The sequence below is a fragment of the Ursus maritimus genome, unplaced genomic scaffold (genome assembly GCF_017311325.1).
Source record: "Ursus maritimus isolate PB19 unplaced genomic scaffold, ASM1731132v1 scaffold_17, whole genome shotgun sequence".
NCBI lineage: Eukaryota > Metazoa > Chordata > Mammalia > Carnivora > Ursidae > Ursus > Ursus maritimus.
The window spans coordinates 52,258,985-52,269,955 of NW_024424119.1; the positions used below are offsets into that span (position 1 = coordinate 52,258,985).

The following is a 10,971-nucleotide window of genomic DNA, read 5'->3' on the forward strand; positions in this document are numbered from 1 at the left end:
ACATTCCTCCTGCGGCTGTCAGTGGGCTAAGCTGGGCCAGGCGCGTCCAACCCCTGTCCCATGGCAGCGGTTAACGCGGAGCAGGAACTGCAGAGCTGACCAGACAGGACGGCTGCTACTGCCCAGAGTCCGGGCGGGAAGTGCGCTGCGCCGCGCACCTGCTCCACCTTCGTCCAGCTGGTAGCCTCATTGGTTGAAGCTAGACTGAGAGGCGGCTCCAGAAGCCCCTGAATCCCCGCCTTCCACCTTCATTGGCTGGCTCCGCTTGAGGCGGCTTTCTGATCCCGCCTCTAGGCTCGCACCACACTCCTATTGGATGGTTCAACTCCAGGCCCACATACAAACTCCGCCCCACCTAAACATTGGCTAGCCTAGTCCTAGGGGCGGTTCCAGTGAGCGTCGCTAACCGGCTCTTTGCTCCCATTGGTCGGCCTTGATTTGGGGAGTGGCTCCTAGCGCAGAGGATAACCACGCCTTGCGTTCCCATTGGCAGTTCTCATACCGCCCCAGAGCCGCCCCTCCCCCGCCTATTGGCCGGCTCTGCCGTGAGAGGCGGGGCCGGCTGCACTCGCGGGACCCGTGGCAGTTCAGGCAACAGAGCTGACCAAGCAGGCGTTGGCTTCAGACATGACGCCGGAGGACCCGGAGGAGACACAGCCGCTCCTGGGGCCGCCCGGCGGCAGGTGAGCGGGTGGGGGAACCCGGGCCCGGGACGCGGCCTCGCCCCTCCTGCTGCGCCCAGGCCGGCGCCGCTCACCCGCCGCCCTGTCCCCGCAGCGCTCCCCTCAGCCGCCGGGTCTTCCTCGCCGCCTTCGCCGCCGCCCTGGGCCCGCTCAGCTTCGGCTTCGCGCTCGGCTACAGCTCCCCGGCCATCCCCAGCCTGCGCCGCGCCGCGTCCCCAGCCCTGCGCCTCGATGACGCCGCCGCCTCCTGGTTCGGGGTGAGGCCTCGGGCTCACGCTCCAGCCCGCCTGGGCCCCTCCTCCTCCACCCCACGCGCGAGGGGCCCCTGCGCTTACCATGCTTCGGGCGGGCACTGAGACCCTCTGCCGGGTGCGTCCCGGCTCTCCTGCGGGGGGTCACCATCCCCTCTTCTAGAAGGCGGCTGGGGCTGGGGTTGAGGGCGAGGTTGGGCCGCGGCCCTGTGGCGCCCCGGCTCCATCCTGCGGTCGCCCCGCCCCCAGGCCATCGTGACCCTGGGCGCCGCAGCTGGGGGCGTGCTGGGCGGCTGGCTCGTGGACCGCGCCGGGCGCAAGCTGAGCCTGCTGCTCTGCACCGTGCCCTTCGTGGTCGGCTTTGCCGTCATCACCGCCGCCCAGAACGTGTGGATGCTGCTCGGGGGCCGCCTCCTAACCGGCCTGGCCTGCGGTATTGCCTCGCTCGTAGCCCCGGTGAGTGTCCCCCAGCCCCGTGCCCTGGGACCGGGAAGGAGCGGACCTGGGGGCGCGGTTCTCCCTGGCTGCGGCCTCCTGGGTGCCTGGCACCGTGCCCCTCCCGGCTTTATCTTCCTTCGCCCCCGCGACGGGCCTTGGAAGGAGCCGCTGTTATCCTTGTTCACAGATGAAGTGAGCTTCAGAAACTGAAGCCCTTCGTCGAGCCACAACTAGTCAGTGGTGAAGCTATTACTCGAACCCAGGACTGTGCCACTTAACCAGGTGTCTCTTTTGCTCTACAAATAAGATGCCGTCTGTGGATGGTCACAGAAGCCTACAATAAGGCGTAGATCTCCCATTGTCATTCAGACCGCTGACTACAGTTTAGCAGGAAAATCCTGTTCTGGTTTGTCCTGGCAGCAAAGGCTGCTGGGCTCTACTGTTCCCCTTCACTACTCAGGAACCGGTCCTCCAGCTGCTTCCCCTCTTCTCTCTTTCNCTTTTCCCATGCACCACTGTCCGGGCTGACTTGGGAGCCGTCTACCTAGGTGAAATCCTGGGTCTGTCTCTTACTGGGGCAGAGTACCTCTGTGCCTCAGTTTCCTCCCCTTGTAAAATGGGAACAATGGCCTTACCTCGTGCAGTGGTTGTGGGGATTAAGTGAGACTGCACACATAGCCCTGGCATGGCTTGCGGAAGGGCTTGGACCCTGGCAGCTGAAACTGCAGGGTGACCACTGAACTGCTGGTTCTGCTGGCCATGGGGTTTGGATGGTCAACCACCCACATGCCAACCTGGTCAAAATTGAAAGTAGTGGCCCCGAGTCTCCCTGGTCATCCCTTTGCACCCACCACTCGTTTTACCTGCATTTGCTGGGCAGCAGGCAGCAGCCAAGTCGGATTTTATGTTTTGGGTTTTGTTACTGGACAAAAACTCACCCATCTTAGCCATGGGCATAAGGTACAGAATAACCTGGAAGTATGGGTAAGACCTTTCTGGCCTCTGAGCCCAGAGGAAGCAGTGGCAGTCACTGGTAGCAACTGAGGCAGAGAGTTGGCTTTCACTCCAAGGGCACCACTGGGAGTGTGATTCTTGGCCCAGCAGCCCGGGTGTCATCTGGAGCTAGTTAGAAAGGCAGAATCTTGGGCCCCACCCGAGACGTACTGCATCAAAACCTGCATTTTATCAAGGGTAGTCATACAATGAAATGAAAGTTTGAAGAGCTCTGTGCCCCCCTCACACACACAATCAGCAAGCCATGCATGTATCCTCAGTCCCCTTTAAAACACCCGCTGCTGATCACTTGGAAAGGTGGGGAGGCATGCAGTGGGCTTTGCTGACCTGGGACCTGCAATTAGAGGCCCACCTGGCTTGCAGCAGCCCCCCCACTGAGGCTCTCCTCAACTCTGAATGGCTGAGGCTTTTCAGTTTTAAGAACTCTCCGTCCCGAGTACAGTTTCCTCTTCACTGCCAACAGGTCTATATCTCTGAAATCTCCTACCCCGGAGTGCGGGGGCTGCTGGGCTCCTGTGTGCAGCTGATGGTCGTCACAGGCATCCTCCTGGCCTACCTGGCAGGTAACTTTCACAGCCTCTCTTTTGATCCCCATTAATGGCTGTGTGGCCATTTTATAGGTGTAGACCCTGAAGTTCAGAGAGGTCAAGGGACTTGTCCAAGGTCACACAGCCTGTCACACAGACCATCTGCCGGAGCCCCTGGGACATGTGGGTCCTGTGACTACGTTCCAGGGAGAGCTGGAGAAGGTGATGTCCTCATCTTTGAAAGCCCATTCCGAGGGGGTTGAAGGGTGGGAGCTGACTGGTTAGGTCAGTACCTCACTGCGCAGTGACAAAACAGGATTCAAGGGGTGACTGGGACACCCCTAAAACTCTTCAGCCCTGGAGCTTGGAGGGCCCAAGCTTGTCTCTCAGAAATACCAGTACTGGATTTGCTGTGTGAAAGAGGAGGATTCTAGGAGACCCGAGGGTCAGAGCTGGGGTCAGCATGAGGAAGCTTCTGGAGGCAGACATGTTTTCACCAGAACTGGGGTAGAGAGAGGCTTCACATCAGACAGTCCCATGTTAGGGGACACGTACTGGCTGTGTGACCTTGGCCCAGTCATACTGCCCCAGGGAGCCTTACTACTCCTGTCTTTAAGTGGAGATAACCCCACCTAGTCCAAGGCTGTTAATGAGAATTATCAAGGGATGTCCTGAGACCCAGTGGGGAACAGGAGCTTCAGGGGCCCAGAGTTTGTGCCCTCTGGTTCTTCAGAGTCGGCGACATCCTGGTCTGGGCTCTTTGATTTTTGCCCACTTACCATCCAGATTCTAATTCAGAGTCCTGCCAGCAGTCTGGCTGCTTTGGCGGCCCCACGGAGTGCCAAAGCCCCTGCCAAACACAGACACTGACGCTTGGGACAGACACATGGGTGTCAGTATGCCCACAGAACTACCTCCAGTTCGTCCTAACCAGCACGTTCATTGACCAGTTTCTGTGACTACTGATCCACTGGCGTTCCGTGAAAAGTCTCTCCCACTCTGTCCCCCTTCCTCTCCAGAGGAGCCAACCTGGCCGGCTTCTCGGTGGCCTCCCAGAGTCTGTGCATATTTACTCTCCCTCCCCTCCCTTTTAGACAAAGAGCAAGTGCCTCGTTCTGTTTTTAACTGCACATAAACATTCACCGAGCAGAGGTAGCATCCTGATGTGCCCACGAGCGTTTCTACAATATTTACCGACCACAGTCGGTAGCAACAGTATTGGTGACAAACACGAGCGTAGCCACACAGAGGTAGTGAGGCCCCCACCCTTCAAGCTGAGCCCCTGGGGTTGGTGAGAGGGTGGGCACGCCCTGATAAGATCCAGCCTGGCCCCCTCCGCTCTGACGTCTGACACCGCCCCCCCACCAGGCTGGGTCCTGGAGTGGCGCTGGCTGGCTGTCCTGGGCTGTGCGCCTGCGTCCTTCATGCTACTGCTCATGTGCTACATGCCTGAGACCCCACGCTTCCTGCTGAGCCAGCAGAGGCGCCAGGAAGCCACGGCCGCTATGCAGTTCCTGTGGGGCTCTGAGCAGGTCTGGGAGGAGCCCCCTGTCGGGGCCGAGCACCAGGTGAGGGGCTGGGAGCCAGAGCCGGGCAGGGTGGGGATGGGGGAGGTAGGAAGCAGCGACATATGGCCCTTTTGCAGCCGAGGGAGGCCAGCACAGCCTGTCCCCAAGGCTGTGCATACACACACGGGGAGCGGAGGCACGAGTGGGGGCGTTGTCCTGTGTGTGAGCAAGCAAAGGCCTGCTGGAGCCCCACTACCTGGCCGGGCGCTAGCCTTGACCTTACTGTTCCAGGAAGAGAAAGTTCCGGCTGGGTCACAGGGAAACCCAGGTGCAGAGTTGAGGACCTGGAGTTTTAAATGGGGTGTTGTAGGGCAGGGGAGAAGACGGAGTCTCTGCCGCTTACCTGCTGTGTGCCCTTCACATCCCTAAGCCTTCCTTTCTTCATCTGTAAGATGGGAGTCCTAGCATGTGCTTGGTGGTGGTAGGGATTCAACGGCACCAGGAGAGGCGCTCAGCTCAGACCTAGGCCCAGGGCGGGTGGGAATCTGGAGCCCCTGTCTTTGTGCCCATATAATCTCTTCTTGGTTCCCCCAGCAAATCAGGAGGGGGCACAGGGAGGTGAGGATCTTGTCACCTTACAAAAGGTGAGGCTAAAGTGATGTGGGGACCTGTCTCGGACACGAGGCCCAGGTGATAAGAGCTGAGGCTCACTCCCTGACCAGGCTTTAGGACGGGGCTCGAAGCCAGCAGGCCCCTCAGGAGGGCGGAGGGAGGAGCGCTGACCCCGGCCTCTATCTGAGCAGGGCTTCCACCCGGCCCAGCTGAGGCATCCCGGCATCTACAAGCCCTTCATCATCGGCATTTCGCTGATGGCCTTCCAGCAGCTGTCAGGGATCAATGCTGTCATGTTCTATGCAGAGACCATCTTTGAGGAGGCCAAGTTCAAGGTAAAGAGGCCTCCGCCCCAGCCTGCCTCATCTGGACGCCTAGTCCCGGGGTCTTTGCCTGACCCGCCTCGGCCCATCTCCCCAGGACAGCAGCCTAGCCTCGGTCATCGTGGGCGTCATCCAGGTGCTATTCACGGCCATGGCGGCCCTCATCATGGACAGAGCTGGGCGGAGGCTGCTCCTGACCTTGTCAGGTAAGGCCCGAGGGCCAGGGGTCGGCCCTGTGAAAGTGGGGTGGCGTGGGCCAGGCTCCCCACCACAGGCTGGAGGGTCTTTGCTGAGGCCACCGCACGGCAGCAGGAAAAGGCCAGCCAAGTACCTGTGAGAAAAGGCCGAGACTCACGGGCGCCCTTACCGAGCGCTCGCTCCAGACCAGGCCTGCGCTCACAGCGTCACCGTACGTGCCTGAACCCTTGCCGTGAGCCTCCAAGCAGGCACTGTCAGGGCCCCGGTTTACGATGAGGAAACTGAGGACCCAGGAGGGGAAGTGACTCGGAAGCTTGTGGTCTTTTAGGGCAAGTGACTTCACCTTTCTGAACCTCAGTTTCCCCCGTATGAAATGGGAGCAACAGGGGGGCCATGGTGAGGATCCAGAGACGATCCGTGTGGGGGTTAAAACCCGGGCTGCTGCCACAGTTACCCCTCCTGCTCCTCGGGCCGGGGAGGCTCTGCCTCCAAGAGGTTCTCGGAGTCTGCTGCGGTTCAAGGTCTAAGCCGGGGCTGGCAGGACCGGGCTGGGTGCTGCCAGTCTGGGCTCCCAGGCACCAGCGCTTGCTGCCCTCTCAGAGACACCCAGGCCACAGTGCCGTGGCCATACCGCACCGAGACTCCAGCCCCGAGTTCCGCATGCCCTGGCTGCGGTCCTCTTCTCCCCGGGCCCCGCCCACTGCCACCCTCCGCTTGCAGGTGTGGTCATGGTGTTCAGCACCAGTGCCTTCGGTGCCTACTTCAAGCTGACCCAGGGCGGCCCTAGCAACTCCTCACACGTGGACCTCCTGACGCCTCTCTCCATGGAGCCCGCCAGTGCCAGCGTGGGGCTGGCCTGGTTGGCAGTGGGCAGCATGTGCCTCTTTATCGCCGGTGAGAAGGGGGTCCGTGGGGAGGTTGGGGGTGCTATAAGGACATCCTGTCACCACCAGGCTCCTGCGGCTCCCAGCACATCCAGGCCTCCCAGGCCTTGCCTATCACATAGGTCCCCACCTCTGTGTCTGTGGCTCTGACCACATCCCAGGCACTGAGCTAAGCTCTTCTCTGCCCCTTTCACTTAACCACCCCCCCCCGCCCCAAACAGCCCTCCAAGCAGGCCCCATCATGACCCCGTCCTACAGAGAAAAGCCTGATATTTGAGCAGTGGAGGGACTGGCCTGAGACGTCGCTGAAGGAAGGTGCAGAGCTGGGTGCCCCAAACTGGAAACGATGAGCTCTGATGCCTGTCTTGCTCCCACAGGCTTTGCTGTGGGCTGGGGGCCCATCCCCTGGCTCCTCATGTCTGAGATCTTTCCTCTGCACGTCAAGGGCATGGCCACCGGTGTGTGTGTCCTCACTAACTGGTTCATGGCCTTCCTGGTGACGAAAGAGTTCAGCAGTGTTATGGTGAGTGCAAGCTCCAGGGGTCTCCCCCTCATGTAGTCAGTGGGGAGCGCTTTTTAGAATTACTCTTACTGTAGAAGGCCTCGTGTGCAGGCAGAAGCCACCCTCCTGGGACACCAGCCATCTTGGGCAGGGATGAGGGGAAGCCTGATGGGCCAGGAAGGGTGAGGAACCCAGGCTGTGACCACTTGGGAGGCTTCAGGCTATTCTGGCAGAAGGACAGCAGGACTGGCCTCTGCCATTGGACGCTGGGGACCTGGGCCAGGATATAGGGCTGTGCAGGAAGAGCCCTGGCTTTGGAGTTGACAGGCCTGGGCTCTCACCCCACCTTGGTCACTTCCCACTGTGTGACCTTGGGTATACTGCTCACCTTCTCCGAACCAGCTTCCTTGGCTAAAAATGGAAGAGGGTGACGGCACCTTCCCCTTAAGGTTGTGGGAGCATCAGTTCATGTTAACATCCTGCGACTTTCACATGGATGAACTGACACAGACCTGGATCCTGCCTCAGGGGTGCCCCAGCCAACAGGGGAGGATGGTTCTAGAGCAGACAGGCCACCTGTTCAACCATTCATTCCCCTCACGTCTCCTGGGACATACCTTGCCCATGTCTGTTCACGGAGCCAGAGACAGCAGTGAGGTAGACAGAGTACCCTTTACGACCAGACTGGGATGGCAGCGGACAGCGGAGAGAGAACGGAGCACCCGGAGGCTGGGCGAGAGCAAGGAGGGGCAGGCCGGGAGAGGCGTGGGTGCCTGGGGCTGGCCTGGAGTCTCTGCAGGGCCTGGAGCACTCAGATGGGCTGCCCTGGGGAACATTGGGAAGACCAGGGCAGAGACGGAGAGGTGCACATGACTTGCTGGAAGCTGTGGGGGGACCAACAACAAAGGAGGGAGGAGATGGTAAAGGTCCTAACAGTGACCCGGGGTGCACAGTGTCCGAGAGGCTGAGAGAAGAACTTCTGGGGAAGGCGGGGGACGGGTCCAGAGAAGGAGGAGCTGACAAGGGAGGGGGCTTTGCTTCTGGCACCTGGGAGGTCACCGGGCCTGCACTAGGAGGGTGGCCAGGCTCTGAGTGAAGGGAACTGCTCGCTCTCCCCTCCACGTTGGTGGGCCCCGAGTGCCCTGTGTGCTCACACTGCCCCCTCTCAACCTGCTGAGAGCGCACCCGTTCTCTCCGGCACCAAGAAGAGACTCCTCCGGAGGCAGAGAACTCAGCGCAGGGCCAGAGCAGAGCGTAGAGAGTGGGTCTGGGGGCCCTGGAAGCAGACCCTGCGGTGGGAGCCCAGCTGTCACTTGATAGCAGGTGTCTGGCAGCATCAGCTTCCCCATCCACAGGACACCCACGCCCTGCGTGGTGCTTGGCCCAGGCTTCTGGATGGCCAGGCCAGAGCCTCCTCCACTCCCCCGAGCCTGGGCAAGGCAGGCTGCGGCCTCAGCTTGGGGTCACGTGAGGGCCCCTGACCTGCGGTGTCCACATGAGGCCTTTCCCTCTCCTTGCAGGCAGTGCTCAGGCCCTACGGCGCCTTCTGGCTGGCCTCCGCCTTCTGCATCTTCAGTGTCCTTTTCACTCTGTCCTGTGTCCCTGAAACTAAAGGAAAGACTTTGGAGCAAATCACAGCCCATTTTGAGGGGCGATGACAACCCCTTCTCGTGAGTGGCTGCCCCTCCTAGCAGGGCCGGCTTTGGGCTCCAGAGCCTGTCTATGACTCCAAGCTGGGCCTCAGCCAGAGCCTGGAGCCCCTGCCTGTCCCCAGGGAGCTGGAATCCAGGACCGCAGCTTGGAGCCTTGTCCTCTAGGGCCCTTCCTTCCTACCCGCTCTCTACAGCCCACCGGACCATGGGTATGAGGTTCCCAGCCACTGGGCCCAATTCCCGCCACCCCCATGCAACTCCGGAGGAGGGAACATCTTGGAGGGGCCTTGTTGCCCTGTGGTCCATCTTCCACAGGCCATCTCCATCTTGCCGCAAAAGCAACAGCAGAGGAGGGGGACTCTTGACTCCTCGTTTTCTGGAGGAGATGCTTTTGGGGGGTGGTCCCTGGTTTCTCCTCTCACGTGGCTGTGTTATCAGGAAGGAGCTTTGTTTGCCAAATAAAGATTTGACTCAGAAAATCAGGTCATGGCCTCTTTGCGTGTTTGAGAAGGGCATTTTCCTATCCCTTCCCTAAAGTAGGCCTCCCACAAACTGGGCCTTGCCATGAACATCTATTGATTTCCTTTTTCTCATGGTCCGCCAGGCTTCCTCTTGGCACTTGGAGGTCATTTCTGGCTCCTTCCTTGGCCTCAGTCCCCTGGATCATTAGTCATCGAATCTCATTAACAACAAAAAAGCATCTCTTTTTCTATTGACTTTAACAGAGCTGGAAGTCTTTTACAGATTACTTTTATTATCCACTTTATAAGTAATACATGTTTCTTGTAGGAAAATTGAAAAACCTAGATTTATTTAGTATAATTATATTTATAGCAGTTAACTGTCTACTAGGCATTGCCCTAAGCACTTTACAAATATTAATTCATTTATTTGGATAAATGATACAATAATTATTCACAGCTGTACCTCTCCAAAGTTAACTTCTTTTAAGAATTTGGTTCTATCCTGAAAGATCTCCCTCCCGACACATATCCTTTCTCGCATCACTCCATACAAGCAGGACATCATACTTCCCCCTCCGTGATCTGCCTTGTTCACTTCCAGGTTGTGCAGTCCCACCATGTGCCCACCTTGGCATTTTCCATTAAGCCTTGTAATGGGACTGGGGAGTAGGGGAGTGGAAGTGCAGTGGGGTCCAGGGTAGAGCAGTGGGGAGAATTTCTGGAAGATTCTGCAGCAGCCACTCTGATTTCAATAAAATATGCTAAGTAATACCCAGGACAACGTTCAGCCTTAGCAAAGTCCAGATTCCTTGGGGCCTTCCAGAAGCGAGGTCACGTCCACATGCAGGCACGTCTTCCATGGCAGTAACTGCATGTCTACACTCTCGTTTTAGCGCCCGCACAGATGTCCACTGATGGGGTTGAGAACCACATCCTGTTGTTGGGCGCAGTGTTCCACAAATGTCAATTAGGTCAGTTGTCGAATAGAGTGGTTCAAGTCTTCTACAGCCTCACTGACCCTCTGTCCACTTGTTCTATCCATCATTGAGAGAGAAGTGTGAAATCCCCACTGTGAATGTGGGTTGGTCTCTCCTCGCCCTTCTGCTGGGTTTTGCTTCATGTGCCTTGGGGCTCACCGCTCGGTTTGCACACACTGGGGATTGTTATATTCTGATTATTTTTGTGCTTCAGCGTTATGAACTGACCTTCTTTGTCCCTGGGAATATCTCTTGTTCTGAGGTCCGCTTTGTCTGATATCCGTATCACCACTCCAGCCTTCTTTGGACTGGGGCTTTGACAATGATTTTCAATTATATCTTATTATACATTCCTTTTTCATAGCATCCTATGCTTTTCTTTGTGAAGAAAATGCCTTTTGGGGTTTCCCTGAGGATACGTACTTTCACTTTTAAAAACGAGCTTTATTAAGGCATTACTGACATGCCATAAAATTCAACAATTGTAGGCATAACAATCTGATGACTTAGGTTGAATGTATACACAGCTGTGTACCCACCACCACAATCAAGGTAAAGGACATTTTCCTCACCCCAAAATGTTCCTTCACGTCCCTTTGCAGTCAGTCTTGTCTCGATAGCTTTGCATTTTCTAGACTTTTTGTCACATAGTTTGTAGTGTTTTGCGTCTGGCTTCTGTGACTTAGCAGAGTGCTTTTAACACGCATCTGTGCTGCGCGCACCAGCAGCTCAGTTCTTTCCATTGCTGAGTAGCGTCCATCGGACCTCTGGGCGAGTTCCAGTTTGGGGCTATCATCACTAAAGCTGCCATAAACTCTTGCTACAAGTCTGTGCGCGGAGTGGAACTACCGGGTCCTGTGGTAAGTTTATGTTTACACCGTAAGAATCTGCCAAATGGTTCTCCGGAATGGTTGTACCATTTTGTTTTCCCATCAGCA

The 10,971-nt window shown here is 57.7% G+C and overlaps 1 protein-coding gene across 2 annotated transcripts; it reads left to right on the forward strand.

Moving 5' to 3' along the window:
* The first annotated feature begins 546 nt into the window (after positions 1 to 546).
* Positions 547 to 9,074, forward strand: SLC2A8 (solute carrier family 2 member 8). Of its 2 annotated transcripts, XM_040631921.1 has the most exons (10): positions 548 to 683; positions 778 to 940; positions 1,184 to 1,390; positions 2,850 to 2,949; positions 4,282 to 4,481; positions 5,225 to 5,368; positions 5,454 to 5,562; positions 6,275 to 6,448; positions 6,816 to 6,961; positions 8,461 to 9,074. In XM_040631921.1, the coding sequence occupies exons 1-10, from the start codon at positions 628 to 630 to the stop codon at positions 8,596 to 8,598; spliced, it is 1,437 nt and encodes a 478-aa protein (XP_040487855.1). In that variant the 5' UTR covers positions 548 to 627; the 3' UTR covers positions 8,599 to 9,074. The 2 variants fall into 2 exon arrangements, with proteins under 2 accessions (XP_040487856.1, XP_040487855.1); XM_040631922.1 differs by lacking the exon at positions 6,816 to 6,961 and having other exon boundaries at positions 547 to 683.
* Positions 9,075 to 10,971: the final 1,897 nt, after the last annotated feature.